The 26119-nt window shown below is 45.3% G+C and overlaps 1 protein-coding gene across 5 annotated transcripts in view; it reads left to right on the top strand.

Moving 5' to 3' along the window:
* zbtb46 (zinc finger and BTB domain containing 46) overlaps positions 1-26119 on the top strand; it is a 61929-nt gene that overhangs the window by 23871 nt on the left and 11939 nt on the right. For all 5 annotated transcript variants that reach the window (XM_047340236.1, XM_047340235.1, XM_035158506.2 and 2 more), the window contains exon 4: positions 22457-22738. In XM_047340236.1, coding sequence (XP_047196192.1) covers positions 22457-22738 — 282 coding nt within the window. The remainder of the gene's footprint in view (positions 1-22456; positions 22739-26119) is intronic.

Below are 26119 nucleotides of genomic sequence, written 5' to 3'. Positions count from 1 at the left end.
CAGCAGAGTGTGCATTTCGCTTTACAGTGCATGGGTGGTTAATGCGCTCAATCCTGTGTGGATATTTCAATGCATGTCAGCCATCCACACCGTTTACTAGCATTAACTGACCTCTTTACCTCCTGGGGGGTTTAGATTAGCGAGCTTCGAACACTAACGTGTTAGGCCCAAGGTGATTATCTCAAATCTTGGATGTGTGAGGTGAAGCCAGGGCAAATGCAGATAGATAATACAACCCTCTTCTTACTGCAGTTACCATAGTAGACACTCGCACATAGATGGGCAGAGACACACACAAACAAACTCAAGAACACGTATTTATTTTGAGAAAGCCTCTCTTGATCTCACAGAGATGTTTCGTAAATTCTTTTGCATTAAATAAAACACTTACCTGTGTGTGAGTGTGTGTGTGTGTGTGTGTACTTGTGTGTCTGTGTGTGTGCTGCGGGGCCCAAGGCGTCGATAGGTAGATCATTAAAAGTAAGAGAAGCTAATCCTGGGCGCATTAAGGGAGTTGGCTGTGAAATGGGCACACACGTCGCGCAGCGAAAGAAAACAGGATAATTGAATTGACCTGGGTCACTGCACGGATTACCAGCGCGTCCTCGCCATCCCAGGCTCCTCCCTCTCTCTCTGGGGTTTAGGGAAGGACCTTCTGGAAAGGGCGAGAGGAGGGAAAAGCGAGGGAGAGCGGTAGATGAGAGGGGTAATAAGAGGGAGAGAGGAAAGGAAAAGATAGAGGAAGAGAGGCGTTGCATCCACGAAGGCTTATGAGGTTTTGTCTGTTTGTGGCCTAAGTTCCAGATTTTGTGATCCGGCTGTCAGGCCTTATTACACTGCTAAAGAACAACTTAGCTTCAGACACACACACACACACACACGTAGAACCACAAACACCCTCTAAACACACGTCTCTATTAAGTCTCTTTGCCGGTTGAATGCTTCTGGTCTGTGGTAGAAGGTAGGGTTTAAATCTGGCTGTAGCCAAGCAGCCATTACAGAGAGGGTGTTTTCTCACCTAAAGGTTAGGGGAAGTGTAGTGTTGCTGCTGGAGTAGACTCACCTGGTGCCGGCCCAAAAAAAACCCCCCAATTACACCCACATTTTGCTTCAGGGTTGGTCTCACGTTGGAGGAGAAGTAGGGGAAGGAGGGGAGGGCGTATTCGGACCTCCTTCAGACCTTGCTGCCATTTAGCAGTAAAAGATCATGTTACCCGTGGGCCGACGTGACGTTTAGGTGTGACAGCGTGTGACGGGAAGGATCTGCCCCACTGCTGTGTGTTGAGTCAGTTTGCAGGAGTTGGTTTCTGTGTGTTTAGACAAGGTTTAGTGGGGGGGGGGGGATTACCTGAGCAGGTTTAGTGAGGTCATTATTGGTCCAGGAGCGGAAGAGGGGGGAGTATTTTGGTTGTGGGAGTGCTCCTCTTATTTCTACCACGTGATGGTCCGAGGTTCTTACAATTCATTTTAAAATCAGCGTTTTATTTTTCCGTTCTTTCTTTACGTTGACCAAGTCAGGGCCCACAAAAAATACACAGGATCTACATGAGCTTACAAGCGTTTGTCTACTTAAGTCTTAAGTCTCCTTAAGTCCAGGATTTTGTCACCTACAGAAGAAGATCTGAATCAGATGTACAGGCATATGGAAGAGCCGGGGAATTAGAAAGGGATGTACAATTCTATTTAAAGTTTCTAATTACACCATTTCACAGACGGCAAAGAGCTGCTGAGTGTATATATGACACAGTTTGGGTTTCTTGGTTCCTGCTTGACACGTCGGACGACATCTATGCAAAGAGGAAACCAGCGAACACATACAATAAGATAAAAAACATGATGGTGTTATTGGGAGTGTTGGATTATCCCTCTGAATTAAAGGTTTAAGGTTATTTCTACCATTGTAAAGTTGCGGGGGGGAGTTGACTGTGGCGTGGCTGCTGTTCCACGACGTCCAGCTGTTGGTTTCCATGAAAGGCCATGGCAGGTAAAAAGGAGAAAGGGCACCTTCAGTCTGAGATTAGCTTAATTGCTTCATTCCTTATTGATGAGAATTGCCCAGACACTCTCCCTCTCTCTCTCTCTTTCCCTCTCTCCGGCTCCCTCGCTCTCTCATTCATCTGTGTCCGTGCTTCACTATTGGAAATGCCCGTATTACGTACAACACAGGCGCTGGCAGACGGAGGATTTAGCTGGATTATTCTGTAATATAAGGATAATATATGGCCGTGTAAGGGCTTCGGTGTATTAGCGCAGAGGCGTTTCAGAGCGTTTGTATGAAAATGCCGTGTTCCTTGTGTTGACATAAACAGCCGCAGGAATTAGGATGTGTTTTCTTTAGATCCCTTTCACTCGCAAACATCTGCTGCGTTCACTGGATGTCATCTAAGCGCTAACCTTCCTTTACCTCTCTCTCTCTCGCTCTCTATCTCTCTCTCTCTCTCTCTCTCGCTAATGCTTGATCTCAGCCCATCTTAAGCTCACCTCGTGTGCTGACACAAATATTTGATATCTTACATGTGCATCAGGAAAAAAAAGAAATCACCCCAGTGATCTCATCATGTGCGTACATTTTCCTGTATCATACCACATTAGAGGTGACAACTTTGCAGAGGGTTTTAAATAGTCTCCACTTCTCTCTCGCCTGCTTATGTCTTAAACCTTCAAATAATTACCTCAAATTATTTTTAGTTTGGTCCCCACCCCTGCTGCTTCTCTCAGACCTGGATTAAAAAAGCCTCTGCAAATCAAAGACGTAGCGTTTTGAAATAAATAATTCTAATAATTCAGTATGTGTGTTTTAGATGCATCGACATGATGCATCTAAAACAAACATACTGAATTATTAGAATTTTTTAAATACACTTTAGCTTCTGACACAGAATCTATATTCTATAACTGATTTATCACCTGTCAAATCACATTAAGCAAAAATGTCAAACGTTTGCTGCTTCCAGCTTTTTAAAGATCAGCCTTTTTTCTGTTTTTATTGGAAGTTATTGTTGAAATATTTTCGACAAGTTTTGATAATGCAAAACTATTTTGATAGATTAAACTTCAGATGAGCATGTTTTCTCATATTTTGATAAATACCACCAAACAATGAAATGATAAATTGAAATCATAATCACGCTAATAAATAAAAATAGAATGAAACCTATAGCTGCACTACCCTCATTGATGGCAGTCCCCTAAATATGCCAACTTTTTTATTTGTCAAGATCCATGAATTATTTTCTGAGAAATTTATAAAAAAGGTTAAAAAAACGCCCCAATCTTGAAATGTTTAAGAAAATGTGGGAAAAAGATTCAAGTATCTGCCCCCAGATCCAGATCTACACCAAAATGAACAGGTTCTTCACTGACTCAATCCACCTTCCACCACAGTGTCAATGTAATCTGTCCAGCACTTTTTGCATAATCTTGTGAACAAACTAAAATATAAACCAACCAACAAGCTGAAAGGGTGAATACACTAAAATATATTTTTTACAGCCCAAATGTTATGCTATATTTTCAGCTATTTGCAATAATTAAGTAAATAATCGTTCAAAGTCCTGGTTATTTTTTTAAATATAGATTTTCCCACCTGTAAATGGTTTTCTTACTTACACATTAACTAAACTTTCTGTCATTTAAAATTGTCTGCATTTCCCTCATATTTAAAACAGCTTTATCAAAGGAGGTGTCACCTCTTTGTAATGTGTCCTCTTGGAGGCAGGTTTCATCCGCTCATATCACACATTCACTCTCGGAGAAGAAGCCTGAGCTGGTGAAAACAATTGATTTCTTTCCGTCTTCCGTTACACACCAACTTGATCTTTATCCCAAATAATAAACAGCGCTGTAAATAATTCTTGTTTATTTTTTTTTCTGCTGGGAAAAAAACCCTGCATACACACACACACACACACACACACACACACACACACACACACACACACACACACATACACACACATGGTGACCTTTAGTGGCAGCTTGGGGGATTTTGGCAATACAGTACATGGCCGTTGTGATGCACACACACATGCACACACACTCACATACAAACACACATCTTGCAGCATGTGATTATGAGGACGTACAGTTCAATCACACGTGGGCTGTTCTTTCCATTTCCCTCTAGCTGTTGCACATTGATTACATCGAGAATCTTTTTTGAAATCCAGCATCTTTATCTGACTCTCTTTCCTCTGCGCTCTGTGGCCTCAGAGTGGCCCCTCCTCAACCGCTACAACACACGTGCACACATTCACACACAGGCCCCACAAATACATGCTACAAAAAAAAGAAGTGAGATAATTTTTCCATAAAACCCTCCGCTGTTTTTATTCCTGCGAGCTCGGCACAGCGCTGCGTGTTTTGGCTTGTTCGAGCTCAGACCTCCATCCTCTGGAGCTCCTCCTGGACTCAGCTGGGACAGGCACTCGGAAGATTACCCTCCAGTTTGCACTTCCGCATAAACTTTCTCTCCTTTTTCTCTCTGTCTCTCTCTCTCGTTCTCTCTGCGCTCCTCTCCCCAAGTCTCGGCAGTCTAAAGGTGAACACTTGAAATAATGAATCGGATCCCCCTTTCGCCCCTTCCTCTCTGTATTCCAGTTAAGACTCTCCCCATAGTATTTGCACTTCATTAAACTTGAAATAGGTTTAATATTTAAAACACCGTGAACAGATTTCAACCCCCTCACCCATCGCACACCTCTCCACGTTTTTTTTCCCTCTCCCTCCCTTCTCCTCGCTCTTGGTTTAATAATCTACTCTCATATTTCCTCCCTAATTCACTCCTCCTTCATTAAAAACCAAAATAGATTTAATATTTCAGACTGTGTGGACTTAATTTTTAACCCCTTTCTTCATGGCTCGGTGTTTGACACGCTATGGGTGAGATAACTACATCGTGCGGAGGCCTCTCACCCTCTATATCCTCCGCTCTCTTTTTTTTTTTTTTTTGTGGCTCCTGGTTCATCTTTCTCACTTTTTCCACAGTCTATTATCAGTTCTGTCTTTGTACTCCAGGCCTCACTGTGTCTCGCTCTGCCCCCCCCCCCTGTTTGCTCTGCCCCTTTGTCCTCTGACTGCACAGATGACTTCAGCCCTTTCCTCCCACACTATTGACTTTTTTTTCCGGCCTGCCCACCCCACCTACCTCAGTTTCCCCCGCTCCCTCCATCCTCCCCTTCCCCTTTTTGTCCCCTTCCACCACACGTGCAAACACTCCTACAAGCTAGAGGGGTTGACTGCTTGTTTTTGTTTAGAGAGTTGTGACGTTGGACTAAAATACTGTACTGTCCTCCTTTCTGTCTCTCTCTCTCTCGCTCTTATGTCAACCTCCTGTTCGGTTACCACTAAATGGGAAAAAAAAATTCCATTATCACCGTGGAAACCAATCATTTTCTCACCACCCACCAGCCATCTTTGTCATATGACCTCACATCCTGCTGGACACTATGGGCAGTCCACCAGCTAAAAGCCCCTTCTCCTACTCCACCACACCATCACACCACAAACACACCCGCACACACACACACACACAATCACACAATTTTTCACACTCCTGCTGTCTCTCTCTCTCTCTCTCTCTCTCTCTCTCTCTCTCTCTCTCTCTCTCTCTCTCTCTCTCTCTCTCTCTCTCTCTCTCTCTCAGTTCTTAATACTGACACCTGCTCTATTTTTAATTCTCCGGCTTTAAAAGAGCCATTTTGGACCGGAAGCTGCCCCCTCCCCACTAGTGACCGTGGCATTTTTCCAAAATGTCAGCACCCCCCACCTCTCCACCTCCTGCCCCTGGAACAGGAGCCGGAGAGAGGAGGAGGAGGAGGACGAGAGTATATGTGATTTTGGGGAGGAGGGGGTTAAAGATTAGCCATCCCACCCTGAGTGCACCTGGGTTGTGCCTGTGTGTGAGCTCTAGTCAGCCGTGGCCCACACACATACCGTGCACACTCACCGCTAACTTGCACTCAAGTATATAAACCCATGCATGTACCAATCCTACATTACACTTTAAAATGTACATGCTGAAGCTCTGTCTACACACACACACACGTCTCTAGGCATTGATCGTCCAAATCTAAGAATTAAACTACCCAGAATGCATCCTGACAGGATGTCCTGTTGGCACGGAGAAGGGGTGGGTGGGTCCGGAGGTTCTTGCGGTGGAACATTCAGAGCTTTACCCCCACAGCTTAACACTCATCCCACATACGACACATTTCGAACTCCATCACATTTTCTGAGTACACAGTTGTATTAATGTGTGAGTTCAAACACGCACAGTGTTGTAGTAACTTTTAAAATGTTTCTAATATGTTACATATTACATTACTATGTAATTTAAGACATTCTATTAGAAGAGATAAAGTGATTAACATAAAGTTTGGATAACTGCGACATTGACTTACACTAGTATTGTATGTATTACTGTGAATGATTGTTACATCCACACAATACTGCTACCCAAAGTCAAATGAATCAGTCTGAGATTGAGTCTGGCAAAAAGGATAAAGACCCAATAATTCATTATTTTAGGGTGAAGGAAATTTCACCAGCAACCAAACTACTCTTATATATGTAATCCATTGAATGTAAATGTTTTCTGATTACCACATATTTAAACTCCATGCAGGGGACACATCTTGAATGTTTTGTATAGAGACAAACAGCAACACAGAAAGGCCCAAACCAGGGTTGGAACCAAAGACCTTCTTGCTGTGAGGGGACCGCACCACGACCCACTTTCTCGTGAAATCTGCGAGAGCTGGGCCTCTTCCTCTTTGATGGGAGTTTCGTGACAAGGCTCCTCTTTTGGAGATATGAGATGGAGATGTGATGTGATCTAGGATGCCTCTCTCTCCTCTCTCCCCCAGTGATCTGATAGCCAGTAATGGGCCCTGTAGCCGTGAGCCCGGCAGCACTGCTCACTGTGGCTTATGTGTCACACTGTACCCAGCATTCACCGAGACCTAGCCGAGCACAAGCAGCCGGGTTATTGAGGCTATATAGTAAAGTGTGTGATTGTGTGTGCGTGTGTGTGTGTGTGTGTGTGTGTGTGTGTGTGTGTGTGTGTGTGTGTGTGTGTGTGTGTGTGTGTGTGTGTGTGTGTGTGTGTGTGTGTGTGTGCGTGTGCGTGTGTGTGTGTGTTTGTGGGTGAAGAAAAGTGGCAGACTGACTGACGAGAGGAAGCAAAAACAGTAACTTTTGACAAGAATTTGACCTTTAAGAAAAGTGCTTCAAAACGAGCTCATGGCTGGATCTGTGCTCTCGTTCTCTCTCTCTTTCTCTCTCTCATTTTCAGTCAACCTGACGTTCCTCTTTCCCGGTCTGTTTATTTTAGAAAGGTGGCTTTGTTCTATTTACCGTATCCACTCCCTCCACAGCCTCTACCCCCATCAGCGTCAGACCAGTTGGAAAGGGGGAGCAGAAAGAGGGGAGGAGGTGGTAGAGTGCATGATGTTTGGACAAACGGACAACCTGAACAGGATATAGAGGTCTACAGCCTGTGGGTGTGTCGGTTTGGCCGAGGCACAGCGCGCACACAAACACACACGTGTGTGCACACACACTAGCACACACAATCGTGGGAGTGTTCCCACTGGAGGGCAAAGTCTCCCTTCCTCTTATGTATTCATTCTCTCCTTTTCCCTCCTTGCCTCCATTCCCCCTTTCCGCTGTCACACCCCTCCACACCTCCTTCCTTTAGTCCTCTCTTTCTCCTTCATCCCTCATTCCTTCTCTTGTGAACCCCCACCCTTCCTCCCCCTCTTTTGAAAAGAGGAAAAAACAGAAAGTGTTAAAGATATAGAAGAGTAGGCCAACAGCAATGAGAAAGTAGGAGGGAGAGGCCAAAATCACCACAGGGAACAATTATGGCTTGGGTTGTGTACATACGTGTGTGTGTGTCTCTTTTTGGGTTTGATAGTTACAGAGGCGTTGAAGACAGTTCTGGAAGCTACTATCTGTCCTTCACAACTATTTGTCCCCTCCTTCTCTCCTCTATCCCTCCTTCCCCCTGTCTGTTTGGACCTTGCTTTCCATCCCGTCAATTCACGCTGTCACTTCTGTTTTGACTCATCACATACACTGGAGCTACGGTCACTTCTTGTGTACTGCGTGTGTGTGTGTGTGTGCGTGTGTGTGTGTGTGTGTGTGTGTGTGTGTGTGTGTGTCTGTGTGTGTCTGTGTGTGTGTGTGTTGTTTCACTGTGAGTATATGGGCTCAAACAAAGGCAGGGCTGTGGATTCCACTTCCTCCTCATCAGTCAGATCGGTGTCTGTTTCTTTGTTGTGTAAAACTGGAACTTCCAGGTTCTTTTCCAAAAGTTAGAAATGTACTTTGTAATCACACAACACATAATAATGCAAATTAACAAAAAAAACGGAACGCCAACATAATATTGCTCAACAGAATGTCGGGTGATTCGTATCTATTTTTTGCTCAATTTTACATCATGGTCAATTCAAGTTTTGTGTTTTTACGAACACTATTTGCCCCAAAGCTTATTTGCACTTGTTTTCACTAAATGGTCCCAGGCATTCAAATAATATCAATAATTATCACAATATAATTTTTATCAATATCAATACAATAAAAGTTCGATATATTAATAAAATCCCTATGCGTTTTACACTCTACCTCCGATTTGTTAAATGTTCTGCTCATATAGTTTAAAACCACAACCTTCACTCAGGAGAAAACATTTTTGAATCTTTAAACAATAAGAATGTTCATTTATCGTGATAATTATCGATATCAACTGATATGAACCTTCTTATATCGACATCATTTGGGCCGTATTGCCTCCGGCCCTGGTTAACAATCAATCATGCGTCAGTGTGAAAGTGTTTGCCCTCAGAGAATCTCCCCTCTGACTCTGTGGTTCCCCTCAGCTCTGTGCAGCTTCTCAGCTCAGTCTTGTGTTATTTTGGTATTGATGTATTTTTTTGTTGCGTTCGCCCTCACCACTCTGATGTTTCACTGCAAACATCAGCTTGTTAAAACGCTTTAAAATCCCACTCCGCTCGACTCGCCCTGTACCTATGACAAGTTAACAACTAGCTGGTGAACATTGTGGAGCATTAAGCTGGAGCATGATATTCCCCCTGCAGGATGAACGACATCAGTAAAAGGAGAGTGAGAATCGGACTTAACAGCTGCCAGATTGACTTGAACACTGAACTCCAAATGAATGTTAATGTTGCTCCGTGTCTGCTGGATGTGCAGATTCTGAAAACAGGTTTTTCGCATCAATTCAAAAGTTGCTGTTATGTCAGTGTTGTTTCGTTTTCACTGCCCCAACGTGTCTGAGAATTAGTTTGTGATCAGTTTAAAGATTTTAAAACTATATCACAAGCATAAAGAAAGGAGAATAAAAGGTGTGATCAGGGAGGAAGAGTAAAGATTTAACTTAATGTCAGAATCATGTTTTACTTTCTTTGAAAAAAGAGTTTTAGAGGCTGTTTTAAATGCAGCTTTGGCCCAGAAATGATACCAGGACTTTCTCCTGTTTATCCTCTGCTCTTTGTCGTTAAAGTAAAATGTTAGTTTTATATAAATAAAGAGGCCAAATTCTCTTTTGTTCCTCCACTCTCCCCCAACCTCTTTGCCCCAGATCACCTGCTTGAACTGCTCATTGTTCCCACTTTCCTCCACCTCTCTTCTTTCCTCCTCCCTATACTCCAGCAGGATGCAGAGAATAACTTCATGTTGATCTGCTTTCCACTCTCTGTATCTGTCCCCCCCCCCCACCCCCATCCTCGTAAGTCACTATCTCTGAAACTAAAATGGGTCATGGGCTTGTTTCAGGTGGGACCTCCCAGGGTTTATTTTGTTATTTTTTTTAATGAACGCTAATTCCTCAGATGAGAATCCACCTGATCTGAGAGAAGGAAAAAGAAACTGTGTGAATTCAGACTCCTACAGTGGTGCAAGATGGTTGTTCAAAAAGAGGATTTTCAAAGTTTTGCTCGATGTCTGTGTCTGTGTGTGTGTGAGAAAGCAGATAGACAGATAGGCAGGGAGACAGCGTGTGTTTGCATGTGTACATGGTGTAATTGTCTGTGACCCTGGCAGGTTCTTTTTTTTTTTCTTCTTTTCGTGGTTAGACTGTTTGGCCTTCCCATAGTTCCTCTGGCCTCAGAGACATCCAGCTTCAAGGTTTAGTGTGTGTGTGTGTGTGTGTGTGTGTGTGTGTGTGTGTGTGTGTGTGTGTGTGTGTGTGTGTGTGTAGGTTTTACCAGAGAGGGGAAAGGGAGCGATGGAGGTTAGAGGTGGATTTGATAGCACGGCACACCCAGACCCCGTCTCCCCCCTCCTATACCCCTCTGTTCAGACCTTGATAAGTGGAGCCGGAGTCTGTGGGGGTTAGGGATTCCTGTCTGGCACAAACACACACATACACATAGAAACATACACACACACACACACACGCGCACTGGGATCCGCCCGTTCTACATTCCTGTGTCCGACTAAGGAAGCAGCCCAGCCGTCTTCCCCTCCACTCCCAAATTATCCCCTTCTCCTAAAGTCACTGCATACTTATCAAACGCCTCGCTACCTCTCTCTTCCATTCTGACTCACGCATACCTCCTCTATCTCCCATGTTTTCGTCCGCTCCATCCCTCCCAGCGAGCACACGGCACGTTGAATCATCTCGTAGTGAGTTGTAAAATGTTGTTTCAGAGCGAGTGACAGAGATCAGCCGGTAGAGTGAGATACAGCAGTGTCACCCTTTTTTTTTTTTTCTCCAGTGCGAATTATGTTCAAAACACATCTCCTATCGCTCCCATGGGATCTGTCACACTCTTTAGAAACACCGTATCAGAGGTTACTTGCCGTAGAGCCAGATATTTCATGTTTTAGGAAAGATGAAATTCAAAACCATCATTTCAGACATCTCAGCTGCTCATCTCTCCGTTTGCTTGATCAGTCACCGCTGACGGTTTTTTTTCCGTTTTTGCTCATTGCTGAACTCCTACACTCTCTCAACTTTTCCCCTTTTACCCCGTCTCTCCCTCCTATCCTCATATCGCCCCCTCTTTTCTCTTCCTCTCTTTCTTGCTGTCTGACTGCGTATATCTTTTGCCCCTCTCTCTCTCTCTCTCCCTTCCTCCCTAACCCCTGCATTGCTCCCTCCCTTTTCGGCGGGGGGTGTGTTACAGGGGTTAGGGAGAGGTCATGTGGTCTCACGCTGCCCTTCTCTCTAATGGTTTCTTAATGAGAGAGTCCGAGAGAGAGAGAGAGAGAGCAGGGTGAGATATCAGCAGTTCGGCTCAGGGCACTGACTCCTCCTGTGTGCTTGCATGCGTGTGCGTGTCCATGATAAGTCCGTGTGTACTTCTGTGTGTGTGTATTCACACATGCCTGCGCTATTCGACTGACCCCTTGCTCTATTGCGAGACCTCTCTGAGCTCCATGTTCTTCTCCGGGGAAAGAGGAAATGACACGTTTGTAGCCTTGAATAAGAACCGGGGCTCGTCACACGCACTGTCCACTGGGTCTGGCTTGGCTTGGGTGGGTGGAGGATGATGCGGAGGTGAGGGACGAGGAGGGGTGTGAGTGTGTGTGTGTGTGTGTGTGTGTGTGTGTTGGGGGTGAGGTTAGAGGGGCCTGGCCTGTTCTTTAATTTGCACAATTTCTGCTGATTTGATCATAAGCAATTAATCTCAATGGTTCAGCTCGGCTGCAGTGGGGGAAGAGGAGATGAGCACAGTCCTCTATAGCATGTGTGCATCTCTCTCTCTCTGTGCTTTCCCCCCTCTCTGTTCATACTGTGTGATTACTGTTATTATTACCTCTTATACTCATACCAGAGAGAGACCGTGCTGGATCCTCTTTTCTCCTTTGTCGCACACGATGTTCGCCTGCAGTATATTCGGATTTGCAGACATATTTACAATTTCAGTGTGTATGAAAAGAGCCCTGAGATCCCTAAACATATTAATCACTGAAAAGCAATTTTGTTAAGTTTTTAAATGACGGTGCTCAGAGATCACATACCTCTGCCAAAGGCCCAACAGTCCCCTAATGGAACCACATTTAAATTCAGTAGATCCAGATTTATATGAGGATCTGCACCAAATTGAAAACACTCATAAATATCAGGTCCTTAAATATGCCAGTTTTTTTTTTTTAACATCAAGTTCCGTGAATTATTCTCTGAGAAATCTATGAAAATTATCTCACAAAAAATCCCTGGGTCTGCCTCCTGATCCGGATCCACACCTAAATGAAACGGGTTATTTCCTGACCCGAAACCACATCCTTCCACCAAGTTTCATTGTAATGTTCCGTAGTTTTGGTGTAATCCTGCTATCAAACAAACAAATGCAGACATAGCAGAAAGCATAGCCTCCTCTGCATAGGTAATAAAAACTAATTAAATTGCCTATGTTATGCTTTTTTGATTCTTCCTTTTTCTTTAATGTGTTTGTGCATTTTTTGCGTTACCACGGCCAAAGTCTGAAGCAAAGGGAGTCCTCCTCTATTCTCCAGTGATTCACTAACACCAAGCTCGCAGTTTGGTTTGCCTCCCTCATCCACATCTCATTTGTCTCACTTCCTTCCTCCCTTTAACCCTTTGCTCTCATGCGGACCTGTACGCGGCGTGTGCACGACGAACACGGGGACCCGTTCCCTCCGCTCTCCCTTAGCCGGCCCTGCCTCTCTGCCAGTTTTCCATCTCCCTCTATCTCCCCTGTCCTTGCTTTTCCTCTCCATGGCACCGCACTCCTCCCATGCTGAGGCCAGAGCTCTCTCCATTGTTGGAGGCAGGTTGCCAAGGATACAAGCGCAGAGAGACACAGTCTTAATGTTATGAGATGGGAGAGATGAGCAGAGACAGAGGGGCAATAGCCGCGCTGGTCACTGGGCAACGTTAATGCTTTCCAGAGAACACGTAACACCCCCTGCTCACCGCTCAGTGGAGTGTCCCGCTGTGAACAGATCACAGTGACATTGACTTTTTTGCACCGGTCACCTGCCCTCTGTTCGCCCGTTGTGACTCTAGCGTATGATCGTAGCGTACGTCATCACGTGTCCTGTTTTTGTACTTTTCTCAGGCTGCCACTTGATGGAGTCCCCTGAGTCGTCGCTCTTAAAAAAAGCCTTTTTCCATCTCGACAAAAGTCTGAAAAAGTCAAATAATCAAATCTAAAGAATGTTTGAGGACACAGGAATTCTTAAAGGTCTTGTTTTTTTTTCCTGTGCATTCACAGGTTTCGCGATGCTGCACGCAAACATACAGTAAAGATCTCTATACAAGCAAGTCACATTCAGTGATTTGTCCTGACCAACCTGCTATAATAATATCAACCTAAATCAACCTGTTTCCTTTAATCAGGTGCAGTTTCTTTAATTCTGCTGAACTGATTTGCCTTTTTTTGACTGATTTCAAGTTTGGGAATTTTCCTGATTAACTGGTGAACTAACTGCACCCATAACCAAATTTAGGGTAGAATAGATAATAGATTGATAATACATAGAAAGGAGGACTTATCATATTCATGCATTAAATAACAAAACAAATTGTTTTGGTTGCTAGAACTCGATTTGCCTTGAACACAAAGGATAAAGCACTATCGCATAATGTTTTGGAGAAAATGAGACCTTAAGGCCGGTCTTATCTCTGACCACACCCCACAGTAATGTCACAATGTCTTGGAGAACATCTGTGCACCGCTCCAGAAAGGAGACAATCTAAATCAGAGGAGGTCAGCAAAAACAAGATGTTCAGGGGTGTTATGAGGTTTAAAGAAATACTCTAATGGAGGCAGTGTTGGCATTTGTCTCACTTCCCTCCCCTCGGCAGACCGCAGATGCACACATGGTGCCGTGCATCACACACTACGTATGTCTATTGTTCAACACACAGAGATAACGAAAGTGACCTCGTACCGATTCTGAGATTTTTTTGCAGGAGCATTTTGCCAATTTACAAATCCAAAATGTTTTTTGCATCAACAATCTAATGAACACATTTCAATGATTTATCTCAATTTGGGTTTCGTGGTCTGCTCCAGCTGGAAATATTTTGATTTTGCCAACTTTGTTTGTTTGTTAAACCAAATGAATTTCCCGGGAGCCGTAAAGAAGTAATTCTGTCTACGTTACTCTGCCTCTGAGCCTGTGAGCTGGTCAGCGTTAGTCCAAGAGTGTGTTAACCCACACACCAATAACCCACAGGCTCTGTACAGCATCCCCACCCAGAGTCGTTGTCGTTTTCCTCCTCCACTTTCCATTATCCCCCTCCCTCCCCTCCCTCTCCTCTCTCTCTCTCTCTCTCTCTCTCTCTCTCTCTCTCTCTCTCTCTCTCTCTCTCTCTCTCTCGCCCACCTTACCCTCAAATATAACCCTGGACCGGGCTGGACAGTTCGCCAGTTCCTCCCCTGTGCATAAACCTAAGACATATCTCCTCTCTCTCTCTCTCTCTCTCTCTCTCTCTCTCTCTCTCCATCTCTCACTCTTTGCTTTTAGCACAAAGCCCTGCGTGTCTGCCTTCCTTCCCCACCCAGCATTCTTTCCCCATGCAGACCTCTCCCCCGCTCTCTCTCTCTCTCTCTCTCTCTCTCTCTCTCTCTCTCTCTCTCTCTCTCTCTCTCTCTCTGTCTCTCTCTGTCGACTTCCCTCCTACCCGCCAACTCGCTCAGCCTCACCCTACCTTTCATTAGCCCACTCTTTATCTCACACACTTACTCGCCTCGCTCTCTCTCCCTCCACTCCCCTATCTCCCCAGCTTTTACACTCCCTGTGCACACACTCTCGCTCTCTCTCTCTCTCTCTCTCTCTCTTTCTCCCTCTCTCCCCTCAGTTGCTTTGGCTTTTGTTTTTGATACATCTTCATTTATTTCTCTTTCACTCTTTCCCTGCTGACCCTATTATTTTTATATTCTCTCTCCCTCCACCATCACTCCCCCTCTCTCCCTCTCTCTCTCCCTCTCTCTCTCTCTCTCTGCCTCCCTCCCACTCCTCGCAGTCCCTCTAAGCTGCATTAACTCCCCAGATTACCTTGAGCCCTGCAATCCTCCATCCCCCACGCACTCACCCGCTCCCTCCCTCCCTCCCTATCCTTCTTTCACTCATTCACTTGCTCGCTCTGAGTACGTCCGCATCATGGCGGCTAATTTTGAAAAACGAAGATATGGTTTGAAAGCTACTTTCGACCAAAGACAGACAGAGAACAGCGAAACAATGAGTCACTGACAACATATGGAAAAGAACGGACACCTCTTGCTCTCGATGATCATCAACACTGTTTTTAAATTCCGCTTAACTCTTTAATTTACTGTTGTCAGGCAGCTGAATGAACATAAAATAGTAAATTGATCCCAGATCAGGCAGCCGCAGTTTAACCAGTCGAACAGTAAATCCTGCACCGCTGTGCTGAGCTGTCGATCAAATCATTATCTTATTATCATAAAATAATCTGCCGGATTGAGCATGAATACTAATAACGACACTTGTGATTGGCTGTATTAAAATGAGTTATCACAGAGATGCAGGAAGTTGTCTCTTGAGCTTCAATGCTGCGCAGCCTCGGATCTGATTTACATCATTGTGTTGCGGTGGCTGAGTCGTCCCCATCCACACAAAGGCTCATGATATATACTTTTAATGAGTCGATCAATGGCTGCAGTATTCACCTAATTGCCAGCGTACTACATGAGTATGTAGAAAGATTCCTTTTCTTTGATTAATTAATTTTAGTGGTGAAGAGCTGAAAAAAACTAAGAGCCTTTGAGTGGAGGAAGCTGTCGTAGCACATTACCTCGAGCCAAGGAGGTTATGTTTTAATCGCTGTTTGTTGTTTGTCCGACCTTTAGCAGGATTACGCAAAAATTACGAGACAGTTTTACTGAAACTTGGTGGAGGGGCGGAATATGGGCCAAGGAAAAATATTGATTTGTTTAAGGGGGCAGATTTAGGGTTCTGTAACATTACGACACTTTTGAAAAATTTCTCAAGAAATAATTCAATAATGATGAAAAAAGTCAGACATATTAAGGGGACTGTCTGTAAATTGGTTCAGCTTTTATTTAAGACGACTGTTGGGCCTTGGCAGAAGTATCCATTCAGCTGGGTTGCATCATCCAGTTTTGTTCAACCTGCTCCTTTAGAGTTAACTGCTCCATAAAAGAGTCATAAACCAGGCGGTGATTTTTCACTAAAATCTGTGAATTTATTTTCCCATTAGCGACCACACACATTCACTTGCTAACTGAAAGGGATCATTCCTCCGGAGAGTTTTTCTGCCCCTTCAGTGGCTCTTCATTGAATGAAATGGTGCACAATCCTGAGAAGAAAATGCCAGGGGGGAGTAAAGGGCTCAGTACCAAGAAGAAACTTGGAGAGATATTGTGACGGACTAGCGCTAGCAGGGCTACTTCATCAGCTGTGAAGAATCTCACTGCACCACTCGCTGATGTGACCAGATCATCCCTGGCCATCGCAGTAGCATCTTCCATGAGAACGTTTCTAGATGTAAATGGGACCTGGAGGCTGGCTGCGGTATAGGTCCCCCCCGTAGGACATGGACGTTATATAAAGTTTTCTCACTGCTCATTTTTCAGTCAAGTATTTCGCTTTAGTTATTTGATGCTATAAAAACGGAGTGAAACTGTCTTGCGATTGGTTCGCACGTGTGCCAACGATGGTACCGCGCTACCGTTGCTACATTCCCTCATCGCTACTGTGCAGACTCTGGCTCCAAATGCTTGAGATGGCAGCGTTCGTATCTTAAATATTTTAGCCTCATTTCTGGATAGTAGGAGAAAGTGGAGACACGTCGTCCATCTTTATCTACAGACTATATGGCAGCAACTATAGGTTTCACATCTTGACATACTGCCCCCCACTGTCTATATGTGTAATCACATGTTGCGGCCGCGTCTTCATGTGGATTGATGGAGGGCCACAGCGTAGAGAGAAAGATGCACTTTCAAATTTAGCTGCCTTACTGTAGACGCACACTCACTTGCTCACCCCCACCGGCACTATACCCACCCTCCCTCCCACAGCCTCTGTAACCTCCCCCTCACCTCTCCGCGCTCCCCCTTCACTCACCCACCCACCCACACTCCATCACCCCACCATCCACCTCTCACCCCACCACTCTTGCAATCGCTGCGCTCCTCTCCTCTCCTCCCCTCCACCCACACTCTCTCTTTTTCTCCGAGCCCCAGCAGTACCACCATCACCACCAGCACCATCATATCTCTCTCTCTTCCCTGTCCTTTACCACTCTCTTCCCTCTGTCCCTCCCTCCTCTAAAGCCTTCAGGCTCTGCTTGATTTATGCTTGCCCTCCCTATCCACACACACCCCACCACCATCACCACCACCACCACCCACTCTTCCCTATCTCTCCTGGAGGTTGTGGCCCGGCTAGTCCCTAAAAACAACAGAGAGAGAGAGAGAGAGCAAGGGAGAGTAAGACAGACAGACAGACAGAGAGAGAGAGAGGGAGAGAGAGAATAACAACCTCTTTTACTTTCCATCCTCCCTCCTTTTTAACCCAGCATTTTTTTCATTCCCCTCTCCCACACTGCTTTTTAAATTGCCTCTGAATTCTTGAGCTGTTTTAGTGCCTCACTCCCCCTTCTCGGCTGAAATTACTTTTTTACCCTCTCAAACTCTGGCATGCTGAGGAAGCAAGTTCTACCTTCCCTCCCCTCTTTGTCCACTCGAGGACAAACATGCACTAATCACACATACAGTGTACGGAGTCGTTTGTGGAAGAGAAAAGGTGAAGGAGACACTTTGCGTTTTGGAATCATGCCGCTCTAATGTCTCGTGGACAATACGGCGAGTGGCGGAGTCTTGTGACAAGACGGCTCTTGTAATGTCTTGTCCTTTTCAACCTCAGGCTGGCCGAGCCATTAACCAGGCCGACTTGGGGCAAGGTTTCTTTCTGAGTCTTTCACTGTCCCTCTTTCACTCACACACACACACACACACACACACACACACACACACACACACACACACACACACACACACACACACACACACACACACACACACACACACACACACACACACACACACAAAGATACACAGTGAGAGAGTCTTTCTCCTTTGTTTGCACTCCCATTCTCAAACATGCACACAAGCCCTACTTTCTTCTTGACAGCTCTCTTGTGGTCGACAAGCCTCAGTAACTCGTTGCTTAACCACCCTGGACTTTTTCTCTCCAATGTGTTTGGCTACTGTCTCTGTTGGTTTGAAGGTGTGGTGTGTTGTGTGTGTGTGTGTGTGTGTGTGTGTGTGTGTGTGTGTGTGTGTGTGTGTGTGTGTGTGTGTGTGTGTGTGTGTGTGTGTGTGTGTGTGTGTGTGTGTGTGTGTGTGTGTGTGTGTGTGTGTGTGTGTGACTGGAGGTGTTAAAGGAGTGTGTCAACCAACAGCCAGGCCATGAGTGCTTGTGCAAATAGTGGCTGTGAGTAAACTTATTTTTATTCATCTTTTTAAAGCTATATTTACTTGAGAAAATGGAAACTCCATTACACAACAGAGTGTTTGGCTTCATTTGAGGGCGAAGGAGGCATATGTTGAAACACACACACACACACACACACACACACACACACACACACACACACACACACACACACACACACACACAGGGACACACTCCTCAAGCACAATCAGAACAGAAGATCATAGGTCAAACTGGGTCAGCTGACCCTTCCCTCCCTTTTCAGACCTTCTCTCTCCTCCGCTTTACTGCGTCAAAGCGTGTTCTCTAATAACACAACTCCCCTTGAGAAACACACACACACACACACTCAGATACACACATACACACATGCACACACACACACACACACACACACACACACACACACACACACACACACACACACACACACACACACACACACACTCAGATACAGTGCAGCCTTCCAACCACAGCACATAAAACTGTATGTCCTATCCATTAGCTGTAACTCTCTCAATGGCTGATAAATGCAGTATCCCTCACAACACATTTGAAGTATAGTTCAACACACACATCTTTTATTCCAAGGTAAGTCTTATTCCGCCTTTGCTTTTTCCCACTCAAGCCCCCACATATATTGCAGCATTGCTCACTCACACAAACACACACACACACACACACACACACACACACACACACACACACACACACACACACACACACACACACGTTCACACAATCGCACGAACCAACTCACACATGAACAAAGAGAACCACCATTTCCACATATTTGTCTCTCCTTTTAAAAGGGGGTTTGATTTAGCATAAATGTTGAAGCCAAGGGTGCCCGGCTACCATGGCAACCAAATTAAACGGAGGATCTCTTCAGAAAGCAGAAATCTAAATTATTCGGACTCTTTTATGAAGGGGAAAATGAAAATTCCCTTCACTGTACAGAGACCGCTGCACTGTAAAGGCAGAAGAAAGGAGGGAGAGGAAAAAAACGAGGAAAATGCTATTGTTTTTTTGGATCAGACCATGCAGTTCAAAGACATATCCCATGCCATTGAAATTCATAGGTTGTCTCATGACAACCAGTATGTTAACACTCAGCATATGTGCACAAAGGAATGATGTAACGGCACTGTCTCTAAAACTATGGCTAAACCTATTGCCTCTGGAAGACACCGCAATATGTGTGCCTACAAATCCTCACACACGTATGATGAAATCCATAAGCTGCGTGCATGGGATTAGGTGCGACTGTTTCTGGTGTGGTAACTGATTTTATCTGTTGGAACAGGATGAGGTTTAAGTAACACAACATCTACGCGGGGCCGGTAAAGCTCACACAAGTGAAGGAGGATTATTGTCTATATTCCAGTTATTTAGTGCGGGAGCCTGTTTGCGGTCAGATGAATACTAATTTCAAATATCTCACACTTAGTCTGGCAAATGTGGATCAATTCTCAGAAAGCAGGATACTGTATTTTGCACCACGGAGACTCGGCAGGGGAGAGTCCTTTTCCTACTGGCTAAAATGTATATGTACTCATTTTCTCACGTAAAAAAAAGTCTGAGATTTTACAGTTTTCCGTGAGGACGTCAACCAGCGATCACATTTCCATAGCTCTGCCATTGAATCTGCAGCGTGTGACTGAAGCATTGTTACTGTATGACTGTGGGGAGGGCGGACATGTTCCATCTGTAGATGCACGTGTCCAGGGGGATGCTGGGAAAAGTGGTCAGGGGTCATTCACTCTTCCAATGAACAGATGAGTGGAGGGAGATGGGGGTCAGAGGTGACCCTCTTTTCTCTCTCTCCTTCACTTCCTCTCCTTCCATTTGTCTGCCTCTCCTTTCTCCATACATGTGTGCGTGTGGTGGTGCATGTATGTGTGTGTGTGTGTCTGTACGTGTGTGTGTGTGTTTGTTGTTGGCCAACAGCAGATCTATGTTATTGATTGACTCCTGTGGCTGCCGGGCTGCCCACTGAAGGAGGGGGCAGAGCTCTAATGAATTCCTGCACCTTATGCCCCCTTGCGCCAACCCCTACACCCCCTCCTTAATTAACTTTGTTTGTGTGTGTGTGTGTGTGTGTGCGTGTGCGTGTGTGTGGGATGGAGGAGTGCGTGGTTGCATGCGTGTGTATTTTGTGTGTATCTTCTGTGCTTCCTCCACAGCTCAGCACCCCCGCTTTTACACTCCCCTGCCTTTTTTCCTTTCTCACTCTTTCTCTTTCTCCCCTGTCCGCTCCTCCTCTCTTCCTTCTCAATTTCTTCATCTCCTCTTTTCTTTTATATCTCCCTCTGTGTCTGCTGTTAGTTTGATGGCGCGATTACTTCATATGTATGTCAATCTTCAGTCTGTCGCACCCCATCTCCTTCCCCGCGTCCTTCGGTATCTCACTCGTAACTCTACACCTTTCAGATTTATGCACGTAGGCGCATCAGTGCATACAGAGCGTGTATCCATCCATCTGATCTATGATCATTTATCTATACTGAGCATGAAAAATGACTGACAGTGTCTGTGCGTGCATGTGTGAGAGACACAGAGTGGTCAACGTTGACCCAGTAGGCTGTAAAGAGGCTGTATACCCATCGGTATTCCAGACGTAGAGGCAAACTACTGCCTCTGTCACCTTGACTCCCCCTGCAGCAGACGAGCACTGGGCTGCACAGGAAACACTTAGCACTACCTGACTGTTGTTAAAATGGACAATATGACTATTCTGTTCCCCTGCTGCAATATTTTTTCCCACTCATTTGCTTTTCTATCCATGTTTTGTATTCTGTGAGCCTGGATCCCACCCCCCATTTCTATCTTTACTTTGTTTATTCCCCATTAGGATTCAGCTGTCACTGCATGGACTGTGTGTAGAACAGGAGACTTGGATATTAGGATGTCAGAGGGTTTCTGTCCAGAACAATCTCACATAATTATGCACAAGGCAACTGTTATTTCTACATTAGTGCTCAGAAGTCTGTCTGTGTGTGTGTGTGTGTGTGTGTGTGTGTGTGTGTGTGTGTGTGTGTGTGTGTGTGTGTGTGTGTGTGTGTGTGTGTGTGTGTGTGTGTGTGTGTGTGTGTTTTTAAGGTGTAGCCAAGCCATCCTTTCAAAGTGTCTAAGTCAGCGATGTGCGTGGTGTGTATTTTTGTCTAAGTCTTCAAGAGAGAAAGCTGTCATCAGTAAAATGTCAATTAGGAAGTGTGTGTGTTTGTGTGTGTGTGTGTGTCTGTGGCAGTGTTGAGCGAAGCCATCGTCGGCAGTGTGGTCTGACAGTCTTGTAGATCTACAGTGGAACCACCAGCGACATGTCTACTGCTGACAGCTTTTCTACGCGCTCTCCTTTCAATGACACTGACGGCCAAAAACACACACACACACACAGTCATAATGCACACACACACACACACACACACACACACACACCCCCGTCTGTCTGCCTCTCTCTCTCTCTCTCTCTCTCTCTCTCTCTCTCTCTCTCTCTCTCTCTCTCTCTCTCTCTCTCTCTCTCTCTCACCGTCTCTTTATGATCTCCATGTATTTTTGTTGACTGGTGATGATGAGGTATGTTCGGGAGTTGAGGAGAGAGAGATGAATCAGAGCGGTGACGTGTTGGTAGTCGCTAGCGAAAACACCGGGTGTAAGCGATGACTCGGCTGAGAGGTTTTCAAAAAATAGTTTGTTTTGCTTTTTTTTGTATTCATCCTCTGTTGTTTCTGTCAAGCTAAATACACTTAAATCGGCAAAGTGACAACTTTTCAAGTACAATGTTAAAGGTTTTTACAGTTTTACCACCGTCCCCTTTTTAAAGGGTGCCACAAATCCAACAGGGTCTGGATTTTCAGCCTTTTAAGACGCATGTAATCCCTCAAATTAAGTAAAAACAGTGTGAAATGTTTCAAGGCTTTGTCCCTTTTCCACCTGCTTGAATTTCCCTTCTTTAGTTTGTGTTGTTTTCAAAAAAGTGCTTGAAGAACACAAGAGCTCACTCATCTTCTGTTACCTCATCTCTTTTTAGGGGCAGACGTGACCGAACCCAACAGCTCAGACAGCCGCGGCGAACGCCTCGACTTCTTCCTCAAACAGGAAGAGGCCCTCACCGCGGAGCCGGGCTTCATGGGCGCCAACGAATCGGAGGACGGCGGGGGAGGAGCCGGGGGCGGGAGCATCTCGTCTGTGGCCAATCTGAAGGCGGCACTGATGAGTAAGAACAGCCTGCTGTCGCTGCGGGCTGAGATGATGGGAGATGATAACCCCCTGCTCTATGAGTACCTGCCCAAAGGAGGACACTCCCTGTCATGTAAGTCACTATTTACCCACACTGATCGTTACACACACTTACACTCAACCAGCCACACATCATCATAACTCATGTACACAAAAATCTACCAGTGTGCGGTTGAGTGTCACCTGTGAGACGTTAAACATGTACAAGCTTGACACGAGTGTCTCCTGCTGCAGAGAATTTACCTTATCAGCCACTGTATTTTAATAACTATAAATGCGTGTGTGTGTGTGTGTGTGTGTGTGTGGGTGAACGTGCGCGAGCGCGAGGTGCCACTTGAGTGTGTGGCAGTGCCAGTGATGAATAGTCAGTGGTGACTCAGTGAGAGAACATTTTGCTGGGATCGCTCTCGCTGTCGTGAGAAAAAATTTGTTTGGTTTTATGTGACAGTTTCTTTGTGCGTATAAGTGGGTCTACAGCTGCACTTCACAGCGGCAAAATAACACAACAGAACTGCAGCAACTGTTCAGACGTTCGACGTTCGCTGGAATCTCAGCACCGAACAGGAAGAATTGCTTCGGACAAACCCAGGCCTGTGTTTTGCTCCTGAAAACATCAGAAAAATAATTTCAACATTTCAATTTCTTGTGATTATGGATGACATTCGGTAATTTATATTTATTATAGTTTCATGTTTATATGTGTAAAGCCTTCTAAAACCTGTAGAATATCAGAAAAAACTGTTCAAATCAATGAACAGGCTGGTTCAATCTCTAATCATATCAATAATAGATCAATACAGACGCTTAATTGTGCCTAATTCCACAGAGGATGTCTTTCTTCTTCATTTTTTTTCCTTCAGTGAGGGTGTTAAACTGCCAGGGTGTGTACAGTAGATGTGTGTCTGTCTGTGTGTGTGTGTGTGTGTGTGTGTGTACTTGAGTGAGCGAATATTTGCTTGAGTCCATGTCCGCGTGGGCACACTTGTGTGTTTGTGCGTGTGTGACTCGTGTGTTTGTGTTTCTTTGCTTTTACTGGCTCGTAATTGGATCTTTTGTCCCGAATCCTGCCCGTCTTTGTGAGCGGAAGAAAAGCAGAGGAAGGGTACAACTCCAAGCCTCGTCATGCCTTTTGAGTTGAGCCCCACTCACCTATACAAAATAAAAGACAGGGCCAGGACTGAATAGACCAAAACACGCGCTCACAATCGCACGAGACGCGCACGTGCTCGCGCACGCACGTCACATCACATCACCCCTTTTGTGCGAGTGTTAAGTGTGTGGGATTGAGATGTTTCTCTTGGCTTAAAGAGGAGAATCAGATGCTGTCACAGCACAGATAGACAGACTCACAAGCTGCCGAAGAGAGAGGAGGCTTTTTGATACACTTTACAGATACACTCAGCCTTGACTATATGAATAGGAGATTTGGAGAATTCAGAGAATGTTAATCATTTGCTCCCCCGTTTGGAAAAAGGAAAACTTGTTGAATGAGTCTTATGGCTGTATTTCAGCTGTCACCAGAGGGACCTTGGGGGAGGTTTTTTGGTTAGCCGTACCCTATTTTGAATTCCCTGCACAATAGGGGTTGGGGAAATGGGTTTGTCGAGATGGCCAACAACCTCCCTCCCTCCCTCCCCGAGTCTGTCCCTGTGTCTAAATGAGGACAGAAAATAAACAAACAGTGTACCTCAGATTACTGGGCGGAGGCGAAGTCTGCCCGGTTTGACAGATCGCCGCTCCCTGCCTCCCTCCCTCCATGCAACCCCCCCCTCCTGTTCTCCTCCCCGCTTCTCCTTCACCCCTGCTCAACATCCTTCCTGCACTCCCCCCCTTCCCCACCTTCCTCTCTTACTCCCCCTCATGCCATCCATCCCTCCCTCCATCCTTTTCTCCTTCACCCCTCCTTAACACTCATCCCTCACACTCTCCCTCGCTTCCCCCTCCTCTGGCTGGCTCCTTCAATTGCTCCATACTTGTCTGACTCCACGTCTCTCCCCCTCTTTAACTTACGCTGCGGAGCATCAAAGTGTGTTGGTCTAAAAAAAATCCTGGGAAAGTATTGATCCGGGAAGAGAAGGAGGTAGAACAAGGTCACCTGGCCCAAATCAAGAGAGACCACTGAATATCAACAAAAGGCCTTGACATAGAGTTTCTGTCTCCCCCTCCCTCCCTCTCTTCCTCCCCCCTTTTCTCTTGTTCTCTCTTTTCATGATAATAGACTGTTTAATAAAACATTTTTCTTCCCATGAGATTCATACATTCACAATCAGACCAAACGGTGAATCAATGTTTCGCAGTTTAGCCACTGAATACCTTTTTCTCTCTTTAGAAATTCAAACCGCTCTGACCCCGTGCCTTGTTGACAGGGCTTGCAATTCAAATGCGCCCGCTCCTCTCCTTGCCATCCTCCGCAACGGGCCACAGGCCACATCCTCTTAGCTCGTGGAATGCCAACAATACAGTGGAACCAGTCCGTGTGTCAATCAGCCCTCCTGAATCAAATTAAGATCATTTGGATTTGGCCCCCGCCACCCCTCCGTGCGTGCGTCACACGATCAATGCCAGACAGTGGATTTTGCCGGACAGTCCCCGCGCACCTGTCCACACGGCCACTTCGTTCCGGCTGTAGAAAGAACATCCAATTAACTGCAGGGATGATGCTGACATCATTGAACTATTCCCTCCACTACCCGCTCTCATCACTTCATGTTTACTGGACTCACCCTGGATACAGTAGCTCCCAGTTACTCCACAGCCACTCTAGAGATTTCTCCAGTTTTAGAAATTATTGTATCATAGATTTTGCCAAACTAAGCCAAGCACCAGATTTGAAATTTGGATTGTAAATAGCAACCCCTTACACTATAATTTGTCTTTAGACGACAAAGAGACAACAACAAAATAATGTGCAGAACAAAAAAGGGGCATCTCCACAATAGTGTACCTTTAATTTTGTCAAATGCAAGTATAGAAAGAGCAGTAGGGGTCAATGTAAAACTAGATATTGATGCAGGAGATGGAGATAACTCCAATCTGATTGTGGGACTTTCTGTTAAAGGCAAATTAATCCACTCACCAGATTTTGGATTTGGAGGCACTTTTCCAAACATCTCAGGTGATACACACCAAATACAGGTGGGGTCCAATTCTATGTTATTTGTAAAGCACTACATCACAACACACATTATCTAAATACTCTTAAACCCAACAGTTCCCACAATGAGCAAGCACATGGCGACTGGGGGGAGAGAAAACTCCAGACTCTGTGTGGGCGGCCATCTGCCTCGACAGGTTGGGGGGAGAGAGAGAACAGGGGGTAGTGCTAACAAGGTGTCATTAAGCCTCCTTTTTTTTTGCCATTAAGTCATGGCTAACCCCAATCCTATCTCGCTCTTTATTCCTTACAACAGACTTACCAGCTTTTAGGCGATTAGCGGTTGGCAACTGCTCAGTC

This window comes from Hippoglossus stenolepis, chromosome 6 (genome assembly GCF_022539355.2).
Source record: "Hippoglossus stenolepis isolate QCI-W04-F060 chromosome 6, HSTE1.2, whole genome shotgun sequence".
In the NCBI taxonomy this organism is placed as follows: Eukaryota; Metazoa; Chordata; class Actinopteri; order Pleuronectiformes; family Pleuronectidae; genus Hippoglossus; species Hippoglossus stenolepis.
Note: the sequence above shows the minus strand (reverse complement) of the source record. Positions and strands in the feature narration are given on the sequence as shown.